This window comes from Gymnodraco acuticeps, unplaced genomic scaffold (assembly GCF_902827175.1).
Source record: "Gymnodraco acuticeps unplaced genomic scaffold, fGymAcu1.1, whole genome shotgun sequence".
In the NCBI taxonomy this organism is placed as follows: domain Eukaryota; kingdom Metazoa; phylum Chordata; class Actinopteri; order Perciformes; family Bathydraconidae; genus Gymnodraco; species Gymnodraco acuticeps.
In genome coordinates, this window is record NW_022991863.1 from 1 (window position 1) to 20,000 (window position 20,000).

General features: G+C 37.3%; 1 protein-coding gene across 1 annotated transcript in view; it reads left to right on the forward strand.

Annotated features, from left to right (window-relative positions):
- Positions 1-579: 579 nt before the first annotated feature.
- Positions 580-20,000, forward strand: part of LOC117535449 (plexin-B2-like) — a gene marked incomplete at both ends in the record, with an annotated part of 41,369 nt that continues 21,948 nt past the window's right edge. Inside the window, 9 exon segments of the mRNA XM_034199904.1 lie at positions 580-718; positions 2,695-2,840; positions 2,921-3,100; positions 3,550-3,684; positions 11,960-12,060; positions 12,346-12,472; positions 17,641-17,803; positions 18,303-18,414; positions 18,496-18,607. Coding sequence (XP_034055795.1) covers positions 580-718; positions 2,695-2,840; positions 2,921-3,100; positions 3,550-3,684; positions 11,960-12,060; positions 12,346-12,472; positions 17,641-17,803; positions 18,303-18,414; positions 18,496-18,607 — 1,215 coding nt within the window.

Here is a 20,000-nt window from a genome sequence, read left to right on the forward strand (position 1 = left end):
TCAGGATCCATGTATCTGTGATCCTCTCCAGAATGGAAGTAGTCATCACATACAGAGCATCAAGTAGTTCCTGAGCAGTGTCCTTCACATGCTGATATCCAAGAGAGGGAGTTACACAGTCACAAGATGGAGGAATAGAAAGCAGTATTCAATGTTTACTTCAGATTAGCTCCACGTCAGAAATGAGCATGCTTGATGTCTCTCTCCATAGAGGCTGGATCATCATGTTAATCACATAGCTATAATATGCCTCAAACAGTCCTGATGCTCAAAACAACATCTTTAAATAAAAGTAAAAGCAAAACAAATGTAGAATCAATAATTAAATACAGAAAATTATGAATGAATAATTAATAGAAATGCCACTTTAGCATTTTGTTAGGAAAGGGCAGCATTCCACATTTATGGAATTTTTACATGGCATGATTTTGTCTTACAGTGATGACTTCATACCTCACCCCTAAATATCAATATCATGTGGATTTAAAATGCTCTTAAACCTGGAATGGCTTGAATGTATTGTACATCATTTCAGTATTGATCTCTAACATCTTTTGTTATCCTCGTCTTTGTTCGCAGGCTGCGTACGTCACAGCTCCAGGAGACGTGTTGGCTCAGAATATGACGGCGTCGGGACAGTACGGACAGGTTTCAGCCTCCGACAAAGTCCTGTTCGTCACCTTCACCTCCGACGAAGACCCCTCCACCTCCGCCATGTGTGAGTCTCATCGTGAAGCTGAAATAAGATCAAATGTACTTTATTAATCCCAATTTGGGAAATGTTTTTGTTGCAAATATGTTCCTGGTATTCAATTTGGTTTGTTTGTCTGGTAGCAAAGATAAGAAGGCTTCATTTAAAGCAGTGGTTCTCAACTGGTGGGTCGCAGACCCCTTTCGAATGGGTCGCAGATGTGTGAGTGAAGAAAAGAAAATTGAAAAAAAAGAATTTTCTTTTTGGGAAAAAAATCAAACTTTGATTTTGAAGGCCCGATTTTCTAACTCTGTGCAAGCAGTAGGCGTTGGACTGGAAGTACCGGAGGCCATAAACGGTTTTGAAAACATCTTCTCAATTAAACATCTTTGATGATGTTTTGTCGAGTCTTCTGGCCAATCAGAATCAAGATTGTTGCCGGAAGTCCCCACGGAGAATAACTTTGCGGTATAACTCTTCTTTATACATCCATGGGTACAACTTCAGATAACAATGAACACATAATGAAATATGACCCCCGGTTTGATGACTGACAGGTCACAGAACAATGGGAGCTATCTACCCTTACCCACAATCTAAAGTAAGTCACACAGACTCTCTCCTCTTTACTCTTCTCGCAGCAAGCTGTCAGAACAAAATGAAACACAAACAATGGCATACAATATTAATATGTCGGGTAGTAATAGATTTATTTATTTTCTTCTCAGAGTATCAGAATGCGTAGTTTATATGTTAATATTTCCCCAGACCCCCTGCTGGGGTTGGGTTTTCAGCATGTAGTTCAGCTTTGATTCCATCATCTCATTAAACCTTATTAAAAGCATACTTTAGTTCTGTGAAGGGATATAAGGGATATATGCACTGTACTTCACTTTCATTAATATTGTATGCTGCAAGGCGTATATATTACAGCACGATTTGTTGTTGAATAGATTTGAGTGGTTCAAAATTTCGGGTCGCAATTTATTCACAAAGGAAAAAGTGGGTCCCGAGGCCGGACCAGTTGAGAACCACTGCTCTAAAGGATGTTGCACAAACAGAAGCTACATTTTCAGTATTAAGGGATCAAATAACACATTTTCTGACTTTATCACCAAAATACCATATTTGTACCAAAAACAACCGTTATCGACCATTTGAATTAGTTGCCAATTCTTTAAGGTACGACTTATAATACTATAATTTGCGTTTTTTTATTCTGAGTGGCTCTGCAGAACATGATGGCGTTTCATTTCTCCTACAGTATACTCGGTGCTGCAGTAGTATGGTCACACACATCTGTAAATATCCTTTTGTTTAGCGTGATTTATTCAAATACAAACCCCCAATATTCCCATGTTTATGTCGTCCTTACACGATAGCATTATCACATTTGACTTATATAAAAATAAGACTGTAAAATTGAGGATTTTGCAGGATTTGCGCATTGATTTTACACATTCTAATTAATAATAGCTTCGATTTCTATAGCGCCTTTCAGGGGACCCAAGGTCGCTTCACAAGTAATAGTGCAAAGACAAACCTAACAAAACAAAAGACAGACAAACAGAACAACAGATCGATTTAGGGGCCGAAAGCCTTGGCAAACAGATGGGACTTGAGGGCCCTTTTGAAGGCTTCAAGTGTGGGGATGTTGCGTATCTCCGCAGGGAGAGCGTTCCAGAGGGTGGGGGCTGCCACACTGAAGGCTCTGTCCCCGTAGGTTCGCAGTTTGGTGCGGGGGGTGGTAAGCAGGCCAGAGTCTGAGGACCGCAGGTTCCGGGGTGGGGCATGTGGGTGAAGGATGTCCGATAGGTACTGGGGGGCAAGGGCATGGAGGGATTTGTAGGTAAGGAGGAGGATTTTGTAGGATATGCGGGACTTGACCGGCAACCAGTGGAGGTGGATGAGGGTGGGAGTGATGTGCTGCCGAATAACAGACAACATGGCCTCAGATGTTTAATATTTGAGTGTAAATCATGTTGTTTCTCTTATATTTGTAGGCATGTATCCGCTGCGCTCCATCAACAAAAGGCTGGTGGAGATAATCGGAGCGTGCTACAGCCACAACGGCATCATCAACGAAAAGGGCGCCGTATATTCACCGTACTCGTCCAAATCTGAGGAGCTGTGCAGCAGCAAAAACCATGTGAGAACTCTTCACTTTTACGTGATCAAAAGACGGATAATCTGAGTGTTTCAGCACTGATTCCTGCTCTGCTCCTTCAGGTCAACATGACGCTCAAGTATCCATGTGGAGCTGAGTTCCTGCCCTCCCCATTGGCCAGTAAGGCGGAGTTCGCCCTGACATCTGAGCCCCCATTGGCTCGTAAAGGTCACATGACCGCCGTGGCTGTAGCCGTGGAGATGACGCACGCTGTGGCGTTCCTCGGCACCTCCACTGGAGAGGTGAGACTGACTTTATTTACCATTACTTACTTCCTTATGTTGCTTTATCCATAAGCTGTGTGTCTTTGCAATTTAACAACAGTTTAATTATTTATCTTAGACATTAATGTTTCCTTATGGTATCAACTAGAAACTAGAAATATAACTTATATAGTTAATTGATACCTGTTTAAACTCAACAGTTATTTAATCTTAACTAAACGATGATGAATGATTTTTTTTTATTGTGTATGAACTTTTCTATTATGTTTTTAAATCCATTATGTTGAAGATATTATTTATATTATTATATTATTATTATTATGGATTTCTTTTTTATGGATTTTATTTTATTTTGTTTACATTTTCATTATTTATTTATTTTTCAAATATGATTTTATTTATTTGATACATATATTATTTTTTTAATAATGTGTGTGTGTGCGTGTGTGTGTGTGTGTTCCCTGCAGGTGCTGAAGGTACATCTGTCCGCTCACCCCGAGGTTTACGGTCGGGCGCCGGGCGACGTCACCGGGGAGAAAGTCAACAAAAACCTGCTGTTCGATACCGACCTGCAACACGTGTATATCACCACGGAGAAAAAGGTCACACACACACACACACACACACACACACACACACACAATTCCTCTCCATCCATCACCTCGCTGTGAAGAAGGTCATGTGCTTACTTCTGTTTTAAAATTGAACCCATCACTTTACGAGCCTTATAATTATTCCCTGTGTCTCGTTTGATCTTTTACGACAACACATCCGTCTGCGTTAGCGCACAGGAGTCAGCCATTGATTTATTCTGTCTTTGTTTCCCGCTCCGCTTTCATCTCCCGCCCGCCGTCTTTTGAACCTGGAAGTGAAATAGATGTTATTGATTTAGAAATGAATGAATTGCGATTCACTTTCAAGTGGAGTGACGAAGCTCGAGCTTATTTACTTATTGAAGCAGCCTCTTCCTCCTCTTGTTGTCGGGTAGATTCATGATTTAAGTCCAAACCACATCTTCCCTCTACAAGTAAATATATTAAACTAAAATACTGTAAAGTTAGGGATTTACGATGTTTAATTACATTATAATGTGACTTACTAATAACTTCTTATGTTTATATTTTACATTTATTTTACTTTTGTTATTTTTATGTTAATTTAATATTAAATACAATTTGAATTTCTATTTGAATTTTTGAATTTTATTATCATTTGTTTTTAACTTTAATTGTATTTATCTATTATCTATTTTATCGCACATTCTTATTATATTTTTTATATATTTTATTTCTTATATTTTATCATTTTATTGGATTTTACTTACTTTTTCGTGTTTATTTAAATATTTGTATTACTTTTTTTAATTTATTCATCTTTTATTTATGTTATATTAAAAAAAGCTACAAACCCAATTTCCCCTGGGTTGAAGAAAGTATTCTGATAAAACACTAGAGCAGTGTATCTGTGTAAAACTCTAACATCCCTTGTACGTGCAGCACTGAAATGTATCTCAGGTGTAAAACACGATTTATCTCTGAGTCGTTGAAACCGACAGCTGTGAGAGTAAAACACATGTCCCTGAACGCATCACAGATGTGAGAGTAAAACACATGTCCCTGAACGCATCACAGCTGTGAGAGTAAAACACATGTCCCTGAACGCATCACAGATGTGTCCCTTTTCTTTCTGCAGGCATTTAAAATAAAAACACCAAAACGAATCAGGAAGGATCAGATTTAAATCTCCTCTGAACTCTGTCTGTTCCTCATCTCAACACACATGAAACATACGCTGATGTAATTCAGAGTGACGTTCATTTCCTGTTGATGTGATTATCTCTGATGTGCTTTGTGAATAAACAACACCGAAAACCAGAGGTGGGAAGTAGTGGAGTACAAATACTTTACTGTTCTTAAGTACATGTTTCTGGTATCAGTACTTTACTCCACTACTTATTTTTCTGACGACTTTTGACTTTGACCTCTTACATTTTGAACTCAAATACCTGTATTTTCTACTTCTTACATGTTGAACACAAATACTTGTACTTTCTACTTCTTACATGTTGAACACAAATACCTGTATTTTCTACTTCTTACATGTTGAACACAAATACTTGTACTTTCTACTTCTTACATGTTGAACACAAATAACTGTATTTTCTACTTCTTACATGTTGAACACAAATACTTGTCTTACTTCTACTTCTTACATGTTGAACACAAATACTTGTACTTTCTACTTCTTACATGTTGAACACAAATACCTGTACTTTCTACTTCTTACATGTTGAACACAAATACCTGTACTTTCTACTTCTTACATGTTGAACACAAATACTTGTACTTTCTACTTCTTACATGTTGAACACAAATACCTGTATTTTCTACTTCTTACATGTTGAAAACAAATACTTGTACTTTCTACTTCTTACATGTTGAACACAAATACCTGTACTTTCTACTTCTCACATGTTGAACTCAAATACCTGTACTTTCTACTTCTTACATGTTGAACACAAATACCTGTATTTTCTACTTCTTACATGTTGAACACAAATACCTGTACTTTCTACTTCTTACATTTTGAACTCAAATACCTGTATTTTCTACTTCTTACATGTTGAACACAAATACTTGTACTTTCTACTTCTTACATGTTGAACACAAATACCTGTATTGTTCTACTCTTACATGTTTGACACAAATACTTGTACTTTCTACTTCTTACATGTTGAACACAAATAACTGTATTTCTACTTCTTACATGTTGAACACAAATACTTGTACTTTTCTACTTTCTTACATGTTGAACACAATACCTGTACTTTCTACTTCTTACATGTTGAACACAAATACTTGTACTTTATCTACTTCTTACATGTTGAAACACAAATACCTGTACTTCTACTTCTTACATGTTGAACCCAAATACCTGTACTTTCTACTTCTTACATGTTGAACACAAATACCTGTACTTTCTACTTCTTACATGTTGAAAACAAATACTTGTACTTTCTACTTCTTACATGTTGAACACAAATACCTGTACTTTCTACTTCTTACATGTTGAACACAAATACCTGTATTTTCTACTTCTTACATGTTGAACACAAATACCTGTACTTTCTACTTCTCACATGTTGAACACAAATACCTGTACTTTCTACTTCTTACATGTTGAACTCAAATACTTGTACTTTCTACTTCTTACATGTTGAACTCAAATACCTGTACTTTCTACTTCTTACATGTTGAACTCAAATACCTGTACTTTCTACTCCTTACATGTTGAACTCAAATACCTGTACTTTCTACTTCTTACATGTTGAACACAAATACCTGTATTTTCTACTTCTTACATGTTGAACACAAATACCTGTACTTTCTACTTCTTACATGTTGAACTCAAATACCTGTACTTTCTACTTCTTACATGTTGACTCAAATACCTGTACTTTCTACTCCTTACATGTTGAACTCAAATACCTGTACTTTCTACTTCTTACATGTTGAACTCAAATACCTGTACTTTCTACTTCTTACATGTTGAACTCAAATACCTGTACTTTCTACTTCTTACATGTTGAACTCAAATACCTGTACTTTCTACTCCTCACATGTTGAACATCAAATACCTGTACTTTCTACTCCTTACATGTTGAACTCAAATACCTGTACTTTCTACTTCTTACATGTTGAACTCAAATAACCTGTACTTTCTACTTCATTACATGTTGAACTCAAATACCTGTACTTTCTACTTCTTACATGTTGAACTCAAATACCTGTACTTTCCTACTTCCTTACATGTTGAACTCAAATACCTGTACTTTCTACTTCCTTACATGTTGAACTCAAATACCTGTACTTTCTACTTCTTACATGTTGAACTCAAATACCTGTACTTTCTACTCCTTACATGTTGAACTCAAATACCTGTACTTTCTACTACTTCATACATGTTAGAACTCAAGACCTGTATTTTCTACTTCTACATGTTGAACTCAAATACCTGTACTTTCTGAACTCAAATACCTGTACTTTCTACTTCATGTTGAACTCAAATACCTGTACTTTCTACTTCTTACATGTTGAACTCAAATACCTGTATTTCTACTTCTTACATGTTGAACTCAAATACCTGTACTTTCTACTTCTACATGTTGAACACAAAACCTGTACTTTCTACTTCTCACATGTTGAACCAAATACCTGTACTTTCTACTTCTTACATGTTGAACTCAAATACCTGTACTTTCTACTTCTTACATGTTGAACTCAAATACCTGTACTTTCTACTTCTTACATGTTGAACTCAAATACCTGTACTTTCTACTTCTTACATGTTGAACTCAAATACCTGTACTTTCTACTTCTTACATGTTGAACTCAAATACCTGTACTTTCTACTTCTTAACAGGTTGAACTCAAATACCTGTACTTTCTACTTCTTACATGTTGAACTAAAATACCTGTACTTTCTACTTCTTACATGTTGAACACAATACCTGTACTTTCTACTTCTTACATGTTGAACTCAAATACCTGTACTTTCTACTTCTTACATGTTGAACTCAAATACCTGTACTTCTACTTCTTACATGTTGACCAAAATACCTGAACTTTCTACTTCTTACATGTTGAACTCAAATACCTGTACTTCTACTTCTTACATTGTTGAACACAAATACTTGTAACTTTCTACTTCTTACATGTGAACACAAATACCTGTAATTTCTACTTCTTACATGTTTGAACACAAATACTGTACTTTCTACTTCTTACATGTTGAACACAAATAACTGTATTTTCTACTTCTTACATGTTGAACACAATACTGTACTTTCTACTTCTTACATGTTGAAACACAAATACCTGTACTTTCTACTTCTTACATGTTGAACACAAATACTTGTACTTCTACTTCTTACATGTTGAACACAAATACCTGTATTTTCTACTTCTTACATGTTGAAAACAAATACTTGTACTTTCTACTTCTTACATGTTGAACACAAATACCTGTACTTTCTACTTCTTCACATGTTGAACTCAAATACCTGTACTTTCTACTTCTCTACATGTTGAACACAAATACCTGTATTTTCTACTTCTTACATGTTGAACACAAATACCTGTACTTTCTACTTCTTACATTGTTGAACTCAAAATACCTGTATTTTCTACTTCTTACATGTTGAACACAAATACTTGTACTTTCTACTTCTTACATGTTGAACACAAATACCTGTATTTTCTACTTCTTACATGTTGAACACAAATACTTGTACTTTCTACTTCTTACATGTTGAACACAAATAACTGTATTTTCTACTTCTTACATGTTGAACACAAATACTTGTACTTCTACTTCTTACATGTTGAACACAAATACCTGTACTTTCTACTTCTTACATGTTGAACACAAATACTTGTACTTTCTACTTCTTACATGTTGAACACAAATACCTTTACTTTCTACTTCTTACATGTTGAACCCAAATACCTGTACTTTCTACTTCTTACATGTTGAACACAATACCTGTACTTTCTACTTTTACATGTTGAAACAATACTTGTACTTTCTACTTCTACATGTTGAACAAAATACCTGTACTTTCTACTTCTACATGTTGAACACAAATACCTGTATTTTCTACTTCTTACATGTTGAACACAAATACCTGTACTTTCTACTTTCACATGTTGACACAAATACCTGTACTTTCTACTTCTACATGTTGAACTCAAATACCTTGTACTTTCTACTTCTTACATGTTGAACTCAAATACCTGTATCTTTCTACTTCTTACATGTTGAAACTCAAATACCTGTACTTTCTACTCCTTACATGTTGAATCAAATACCTGTACTTTCTACTTCTTACATGTTGAACAAAACCTGTATTTTCTACTTCTTACATGCTAGAACACAAAATACCTGTACTTTCTACTTCTTACATGTTGAACTCAAATACCTGTACTTTCTACTTCTTACATGTTGAACTCAAATACCTGTACTTTCTACTCCTTACATGTTGAACTCAAATACCTGTACTTTCTACTTCATACCTGTTGAACTCAAATACCTGTACTTTCTACTTTCTTACATGTTGAACTCAAATACCTGTACTTTCTACTTCTTACATGTTGAACTCAAATACCTGTACTTTCTACTCCTTACATGTTGAACTCAAATACCTGTACTTTCTACTCCTTACATGTTGAACTCAAATACCTGTACTTTCTACTCCTTACATGTTGAACTCAAATACCTGTACTTTCTACTTCATACATGTTGAACTCAAATACCTGTACTTTCTACTTCTTACATGTTGAACTCAAATACCTGTACTTTCTACTCCTTACATGTTGAACTCAAATACCTGTACTTTCTACTCCTTACATGTTGAACTCAAATACCTGTACTTTCTACTTCTTACATGTTGAACTCAAATACCTGTACTTTCTACTTCTTACATGTTGAACTCAAATACCTGTACTTTCTACTTCTTACATGTTGAAACACAAATACCTGTATTTCTACTTCTTACATGTTGAAACACAAATACCTGTACTTTCTACTTCTTACATGTTGAACACAAATACCTGTATTTTCTACTTCTTACATGTTGAACTCAAATACCTGTACTTTCTACTTCTTACATGTTGAACACAAATACCTGTACTTTCTACTTCTCACATGTTGAACCCAAATATCTGTACTTTCTACTTCTTACATGTTGAACTCAAATACCTGAACTTTCTACTTCTTACATGTTGAACTCAAATACCTGTACTTTCTACTTCTTACATGTTGAACTCAAATACCTGAACTTTCTACTTCTTACATGTTGAACACAAATACCTGAACTTTCTACTTCTTACATGTTGAACTCAAATACCTGAACTTTCTACTTCTTACATGTTGAACTCAAATACCTGTACTTTCTACTTCTTACATGTTGAACACAAATACCTTGTACTTTCTACTTCTTAACATGTTGACTCAAATACCTGAACTTTCTTACTTCTTACATGTTGAACACAAATACCTGTACTTTCTACTTCTTACATGTTGAACTCAAATACCTGTACTTTCTACTTCTTACATGTTGAACTCAAATACCTGAACTTTCTACTTCTTACATGTTGAACTCAAATACCTGTACTTTCTACTTCTTACATGTTGAACACAAATACCTGTACTTTCTACTTCTTACATGTTGAACTCAATACCTGAACTTTCTACTTCTTACATGTTGACACAATACCTGTACTTTCTACTTCTTACATGTTGAACTCATACCTGTACTTTCTACTTCTTACATGTTGAACACAAATACCTGTACTTTCTACTTCTTACATGTTGAACTAATACCTGTACTTTCTACTTCTTACATGTTGAACTCAAATACCTGAACTTTCTACTTCTTACATTTTGAACTCAAATACCTGTACTTTCTACTTCTTACATGTTGAACACAAATACCTGTACTTTCTACTTCTTACATGTTGAACTCAAATACCTGAACTTCTACTTCTTACATGTTGAACACAAATACCTGTTACTTTCACTTCTACATGTTGAACACAAATACCTGTACTTTTCTACTTCTCACATGTTGAACTCAAATACCTGAACTTTCTACTTCTTACATGTTGAACACAAATACCTGTACTTTCTACTTCTCACATGTTGAACTCAAATACCTGAACTTTCTACTTCTTACATGTTGAACACAAATACCTGTACTTTCTACTTCTCACATGTTGAACACAAATACCTGTACTTTCTACTTCTTACATGTTGAACTCAAATACCTGTACTTTCTACTTCTTACATGTTGAACTCAAATACCTGTACTTTCTACTTCTTACATGTTGAACTCAAATACCTGTACTTTCTACTTCATACATGTTGAACTCAAATACCTGTACTTTCTACTTCATACATGTTGAACCCAAATACCTGAACTTTCTACTTCTCACATGTTGAACACAAATACCTGTACTTTCTACTTCTCACATGTTGAACTCAAATACCTGAACTTTCTACTTCTTACATGTTGAACACAAATACCTGTACTTTCTACTTCTTACATGTTGAACTCAAATACCTGTACTTTCTACTTCTTACATGTTGAACTCAAATACCTGTACTTTCTGCTTCTTACATGTTGAACTCAAATACCTGTACTTTCTACTTCTTACATGTTGAACTCAAATACCTGTACTTTCTACTTCTTACATGTTGAACTCAAATACCTGTACTTTCTGCTTCTTACATGTTGAAACTCAAATACCTGTACTTTCTACTTCTTACATGTTGAACTCAAATACCTGTACTTTCTACTTCTTACATGTTGAACTCAAATACTTGTACTTTCTACTTCTCTCATTTTCCAAACAGCTGGTTCCTTTAGTCTGAATGTGTGTTTGATGCGTGATCATTATTCTTTAGAGTCATTGCGTGCCTATTGATTTGAACACGATCCGTGTATCCATCATTTCCTGGTCTTCTCTAAAGAAGAGGGACCAATGGAAACGTTGTCATGTTGCCGTTGTTCAGCATGGAAACATTCATTAGCTAACAATGACATTATTGTTCTATTAATATAAAGGGAGGTCAGGTACTCTTTAAAGCAGCTGCTAGTTATGGGTACTTTTTACTGAAGTACATTTCAAAGTTCTTTACTTTTACTTGAGTAAAGAAGTTTAGTCAGTACTTCTACTTTTACCAGAGTATTTTTAAACACGAGTATCTGTACTTGAGGAAAGGATGTGTGTACTTTTGCCATCTCTGCCGAAAACAGAGACAACAGGAATTGTCTGAGATTTTCACAATAAAAGCCTCTCTCTCTCCTGTGTGCAGATCTCCAAGGTGCCGGTGCAGTCCTGCCACCTGAAGACAGACTGTCTGTCCTGCGTCTCCATGAAGGACCCGTACTGCGGCTGGTGTGTCCTCGAGGGGAAGTGAGTCTCTAAAGCTCTATATAAACATTAATAGTTTTTCCATACACTTCAGATAAGATAGGACTTTATTTATCCCGAAGGAGATTGTTGTGCCAGAGTTACAAAAACACAATAAACACAGCAGCATAAGAATAAAACTGTACACTAACCGTGCAGTAAAAAGGGCAATTAAATATCTACAGGAAACACTTGTCTATTTTTGATTTTAAAATGAAACAACATTTCGAATGGGTGCCTTCCACCCTTGGGTATGTTTGATTTGCTCACCCTCTGCTTGTTGGACAGGTGCACGAGGAGGAAGGAGTGCAGCAGGTGGAGGGACAACAACACCTGGCTGTGGTCTCCCAATCAGAAGTGTGTTCAGATCAAAGCCTTCGACCCCCCCAACCTCAGCTGCAGGAAAACACAGCAGGTAAGAGACACACTGTACGTAAGGGGCGGGACATCTCTAAGCTGGTTGACCAATCACAACAGAGCCGGCCAGCTAACCAATCAGAGCAGACTGGGCTCTGGTTTCAGACAGAGGGTGAAAAGAGGTGCTGCAGCTGAACATTAAAGCATGGAGACATGTCACAGGAGAGACATTACATACTGATATACACCTGAACATCAGCAGGAGAGGACTCTTTAAAGTAGAGACACTACATACTGATATACACCTGAACATCAGCAGGAGAGGACTCTTTAAAGTAGAGACACTACATACTGATATACACCTGAACATCAGCAGGAGAGGACTCTTTAAAGTAGAGACACTAGATACTGATATACACCTGAACATCAGCAGGAGAGGACTCTTTAAATTAGAGACACTACATACTGATATACACCTGAACATCAGCAGGAGAGGACTCTTTAAAGTAGAGACACTACATACTGATATACACCTGAACATCAGCAGGAGAGGACTCTTTAAAGTAGAGACACTACATACTGATATACACCTGAACATCAGCAGGAGAGGACTCTTTAAAGTAGAGACACTACATACTGATATACACCTGAACATCAGCAGGAGAGGACTCTTTAAGTAGAGACACTACATACTGATATACACCTGAACATCAGCAGGAGAGGACTCTTTAAAGTAGAGACACTACATACTGATATACACCTGAACATCAGCAGGAGAGGACTCTTTAAAGTAGAGACACTACATACTGATATACACCTGAACATCAGCAGGAGAGGACTCTTTAAAGTAGAGACACTACATACTGATATACACCTGAACATCAGCAGGAGAGGACTCTTTAAAGTAGAGACACTACATACTGATATACACCTGAACATCAGCAGGAGAGGACTCTTTAAGTAGAGACACTACATACTGATATACACCTGAACATCAGCAGGAGAGGGACTCTTTTAAAGTAGAGACACTACATACTGATATACACCTGACCATCAGCAGGAGAGGACTCTTTAAAGTAGAGACACTACATACTGATATACACCTGAAACATCAGCAGGGAGAGGACTCTTTAAAGTAGAGACACTAGCATACTGATATACACCTGAACATCAGCAGGAGAGGACTCTTTAAGTAGAAGACACTATCATACTGATATAACACCTGAACATCAGCAGGAGAGGACTCTTTAAAGTAGAGGACACACCATACTGATATACACCTGAACATCAGCAGGAGAGGACTCTTTAAGTAGAAGACACTACATACTGATATACACCTGAACATCAGCAGGAGAGGACTCTTTAAAGTAGAGACACTACTACTGATATACACCTGAACATCAGCAGGAGAGGACTCTTTAAGTAGAGACACTACATACTGATATACACCTGAACATCATCAAGGAGAGGGACTCTTAAAGTAGAGACACTACATACTGATATACACCTGAACATCAGCAGGAGAGGACTCTTTAAAGTAGAGACACTACATACTGATATACACCTGAACATCAGCAAGAGAGGACTCTTTAAAGTAACGTGAGCAGGTCACTAATGACACACAGTCTTGTGTTTTAGCTGTTTCTCACATGTGACTCATCAGAGTGATCAGCACTTTGTGGGAGTGACTCGGCATTATTCCACTTCTATGAGCTGAATCAGCGACTGTCAGCAGAAATAATTCAGATTGTATGCATCTGGCTCTCACCCCAAAACAGCATCTAAATCTAAATGTCACCAAATGTCGTTATTCCTTTAGCAACCTTCCCCGAGGCGGCCCCTAGAGGGTCCACGCACCAGAGGTTAGGAACCGGTTTGAAACCTGCTGACAACACAGTGAGAGAGTTTCAGGAGGTTTGAATTAAGATTACTTAACCATGATAAGAGCCATGGTTATCTCCTTTAGGATACTCTGGAGCAAGGAAAGGAGATATGAAGAAAGGGAAAAACCCTAAAAGAACAAGGCCCCTTTAATTTAGTTATTATTGTTTATATATTTTAAGGTTTTAAACACCGACAGAAAACTCCAAACAAAGTTTTCACAGTTGCACTCACCTTCTTCTATTTGCATATTGTTTATTATAGTCTGACCTGATTGTAATTACCGTGCAGACATAATGTTTGCATGTCTGATGACTGTATAAATCACTCATCTACATACTGAACACACAATCTGTCACTCCATTTAAACCTGTTAACATCTGACTTCTGAACTGACGCTAAACTAGAAAGAAATATGTTTTAAGTACGTTTTTTGAGTTTTTTTACTACTTGACTAACAGTTAACTCTTAAATTAGCTTCTCTGCTTATATCAATAGGCGCTTTCACACCGCAGTACTTTTCCCACAAAGGTTCATGAGAACTTAGTTCATGAGTACAGATCGCGTTCACACCGGAATAAATTCCCTGAGGGTGGATTAGGCAAATGAAGCCACTGACGTCACTTCTTCTTCTTCTTCTGCTTTGGGTTTACTGGCAGGCCGCAAACCACTTCACGGCGTATACTGCCGCCCGAAGTCCCCGGCCGGAAGTCCCCGGAGTTGGGGACTGGCTTCAGTAGAAGCTGCTGGGAGTCCCAGCAGCTTCTACTGAAGCCTTCCGAGTAAATCGCCAGAACGCCGACACCTCCTCATCTCCACCGCTCCCATGTTTTATTTTGTGTTGCCATAAATTAGTCTCTCTGCGTTTCTGCGCTGGGCTAATGCTAATGCTAATAATGCTAATTCGAGGATAATAAAATGGCGGCTTCACAAAACTTTTTGGGAGTTTTACGGGGCGTGGTTTGCAATCCTCCCAGCCAATCAGACATAGGAACCTTTTTCTCCCACGAAAGTCCCTGCTCTCTAGCAGGGACGGAAAAGGCGGTGAAAAGGTTCTCATGAACTAATTTTAGTTCCGGCTCTTTTTGGTGTGAACGCGACATTTCGGAACTATATCGGAACTAAAGTGGGAAAAGTACTGCGGTGTGAACGCGCCTATTGGGATTTTAAAATGTCATTATGCATCATAACATGCTTCCAATATTGTTTTTAATCCCAGTTACAGAAAAAATGCACATTCGCACTCCTAAACGTTTTCATTTGGATTTAATTTGGTGTTAATCCTGGGAGGAAGACGCTGGTTTGAGGCAACAGTTTGACCTCCGCTAACGAGATAATCTCCTGACGGATCCGCTGCATCGTAATCAGGGAGTTCGGGACTAGTTTATGATTTTTAATCTGATAAGAAGGAGGGATTTCAGCTCTAAAGGAAAAACTTCTTCCAGGTTTACATTTTATTTAGGAGGAAGGAAGTCTCCGGTGAATTCATTGAGGAGCTTCTCTCCGTCACCGAAGATCAAAAAGTTTGAAATTAAAACTTCAGCGGGGAAATTAAAACCTGCAGAGGTCAGCGAGGACTAATGAGAGCTGATGTTTAAACAGCTCAGTTTGAATAGTAATTATTACTGCACACACACACACACACACACACACACACACACACACACACACACACACACAATGACATAACACACACAATGACGAAACACACACACACACACACACACACACACAATGACGAAACACACACACACACACAGACAAACTATTTATCAAGGTCAGCCGGTAGGGAATGGATTTGTATTTCTCTTACTTACACACACATTTTGTCTTGCTCATTAACACACACACTCACACACACACACACACACACACACACACACACACGCACACACACACACACACAGACAGACAGTCAAACACACTATTTATCAAGGTCAGCCGGTAGGGAATGGATTTGTATTTATCTTTCTCTTACTTACACACACACATCTTTTTCTTGCTCATTAACACACACACACACACACACACTCACACACACACACACACACACACACACACACATACATACATACATACATACATACACACACACACACACTGCTCCCTATTATTGTATTATTATTATTTATTTGACTTTCTTTTAACTATTATTACTATTATTATTGTGGTAACGTTTCATATCCATTTTAAGATAATTAGTTCTACTTTGTGACCTTATTTGTACACTTTGGTTTCATTCACTGTATAGATACATTATAGTCCACATGCACATTATTTGTTTATATATAAAGAGTTGAAGGAAAATATAGAAGTAGTTCATCAGAAAAAGGAAGATACAGGTACCTCAGAGTTATCCTTTATAGTAATTAGTTAATTGTATTGTTCGTTAGCGTTGCTTTGTGACCTCTATCCCTGGAGGTGTCACTGTAGGTCAGTGTTTGCGATGTTGCATATTCAGTAATATTGGATTTGCAGTGATGAAGTACATTGTCAAGTATTTAATTGATTGGCCAAAAATAGCCAAACATGGATATTCCTATACATTTTTTAATTGTTAAACAGTTCAACATTGCGGTATATATACCGTATTGCAAAATGAGACCTAAAGAATCTTTAAACGACTCACAAGAGATGCAAAACTACTAAGAATTAGACACACAAAAGGACTACAATCTACAAAAAGATGAATGGATCTGAGTAAAACCCAGAGGTGTCTCGCTCAGTGGGGGGTGAATAATCCCCATTGAATGTATTTTTAAAATTAGCTGGAAGAACGCCAAGGACTCTGTAAGGACAGCTTCTTCTGGTTCCACTCTCTGATTGTTCTGGGAAAGGATGAGTCATTCAGAGAGTCACTCCAAGCAGACATCCTCTGGAAGTCCAAGGAGTTCACTTTGGGGGTTGTCCTTCTAACAGGCTGTAGGTACATCGATGCATCAAGGGCTGCAGATAAGATCAAATGTACTTTATTAATCCCAATTTGGGAAAAATATGTGTTGCAACAACATAATAACAAATTAAAATAGTAGAAATAAACAATTTAAAAATAGAAACATCTCAAAATAGAAATAAACCAGCATTACAGAATAAGACTTGCAACTTAAAACCTGAAACTTGGAGGTTTTTGCTCTGAAACCTGACATATTTTACCCAAATCTGACTCAAATGAAATCGGCGTAGGAAGCCAAGAGACTCCAAAAGACCATAAATAAAAACAAACAATTATAAAAAGAATCAAAATGTCCACAAGGTAAACCCTAAAACCACCAGAACGACTCAAGACCCTAAAAAGTCTACAAAATGACCACAAAGAGACCCCTTTAATGTCCTTCCTCTGGTCAGGTGGATATCCACATCCCGGCGCTCCCGACGCTCCAGCCCACCGACTGGCTTCACTGTAAATTTGGGACGTTTGTGACCAAGGGGGTCGTGGTGATTGAGGACAGGAAGGTCACATGTGCGCTGCCCGACCCCGTGGACATCCCCCCCCCCACCCAGCAGCAGGGTAGGAAACGCTTTAATGTATTCATGGGATAATATATTCTGACAGTACGATTTGTTTAATTATTTGTATTTGATTTCATTGTCTTCTTTTTGATTTACTTACATTTAAGAAATATTTTTCTTGTGTTTAATTTATTTAATTATTTTTTTAATTATTTTTATTTAAGTTTTAATTTCATTTTTTTTTTTGCATTGAGACGACAAACATGTCTAATCAAAAAAAAATGTTTACCATGTTTTTATGGGAGCAACACAATGTATATGTCTTTGTTCAAAATGACCCAGTAAGTTTGAAAAAACTGTGAAAAAAATTATCAATTATCACATTTTTTAATAGTTGAAATTGCATTTAAACCTAAAAAAAGATGGAGAAATTATTTAATATTTTGGGTAATACTGTAAGCCTATTTACTTCCTTTCCAATAGTAGAATAAGTAGATGTATACCTCTTTTCTTATTCCTTTAAAAACCTATAAACTGCATGATTTAATTATTTTCAGACTACGTGTCCGTCCCAGTTAAAGTCGTAGTGAACGATAACATCGAGGTGACGTCCGGAGAGTATCACTTCTACAACTGTGCTGCGACAGTCAGGAAGAACCAGAACACACCGTGAGATATACCATTAACACACACACATTCTCAGTCTTAAATCATGTGTGTGTGTGTATTTAATACTGTGTGTGTTTGCAGGTGTATAGCGTGTGTGACCAGTGAGTGGCGCTGTCAGTGGAACGCTCAGGATCACAGCTGCAGCGACGAAAGTGACGCTGCAGGAGGAGAGTTCATCGTGAAAACACAACAGGTGTGTGTGTGTGTGTGTGTGTGTGTGTGTGTGTGTGTGTGTGTGTGTGTGTGTGTGTGTGTGTGTGTGTGTGTGTGTGTGTGTGTGTGTGTGTGTGTGTGTGTGTGTGTGTGTGTGTGTGTGTGTGTGTGAGTGTGTGTGTGTGTGTGTGTGTGTGTGTGTGTGTGTGTGTGTGTGTGTGTGTGTGTGTGTGTGTGTGTGTGTGTGTGTGTGTGTGTGAAGAAAACTCAAATTAGGATTGTTGTGAATAAAGGAAGATCCCAGCTGGCTTTAAAAAATAATTCAAATTAAAAAAAGATATTTAGATAATGAGTTTTGATTTACTTTTTTGTTTACAAACCGATCGGGGTTAATATTCCCTTACCACATATTTAAAAATGTTCTTACAATTTGTTTCCTATCATTTGTTAGATGATAGAAAACTAACATGTTGACTGAAAAAATGACTTCCTATGTGAGTAAAACAGATGTACCTTAATATATGCTTATGTATTACATTCTTCCACTTATATGTTAAACTACAGATACTAGATGTTAATGGTTTAGTTAAAAAGCTTTTTTGAATTGGTGGTGACTTTTATTGCACACGTTATGACCCTAATCATATTCCCTGCAATCATTTCTCCCAGTATCAATGATTACATGATGATTTTAAGTGCTGATTATGATAGTTTAAAGGGGACCCATCATGCAAAATGCACTTTCTGATGTCTTCTCTCCATCACCATGTGTCCCCGGTGTGTCGGGGAACTCACGCAGCGTCAGAAAATAAAACCCTCTCTCTTTTCCTCCGTACCCAAATCTCTAAAAACGGGGAACAACGGAGCTGATCCAGATTTGCGTCCGATATGACGTAATATCTGAAATGTGGACCCACGGCCCAATCAGAAACGTTGCTATCAGAAACAATGCCCGACTGTTTTTGGACGTAATATGGTCGGTGTTTACATTAGCATCGCTAACACTCAGAGCTAACCTGTACTGGAGAGCATGTGTGTGAAGAAGCAGGAAGTAAAAAGGAACTCACCTTGTGGTATAACCAGCAAGAGAGAAAGCCTTTGAGCTCCAAACTGTTTCAGATCCTTGATAATCCATGATATGGCGTTTCATCACGGCAGCATTTAGTTTAGACTAGTGGTGCACGATAATTATCGGCCCGATAATTATCGGTCCGATATTAGGAATTATGACGTCCTCCCGATAACAGTATTAATAGCCCCGATAATATACAATATATTCTTGGGGTAAAAAAAAAAGAAAACAATACTGCGGTGTGGGTGGATTGGGATGAGGGGCGCTTGTTTTTCACTCGGCTCCTCCCGTTTTGCCAGTACTGTGGTATTAGTGGTTTAGGAAGAGGGGAGTTTTTCACAAATGCAGCGCTCCCTAACTC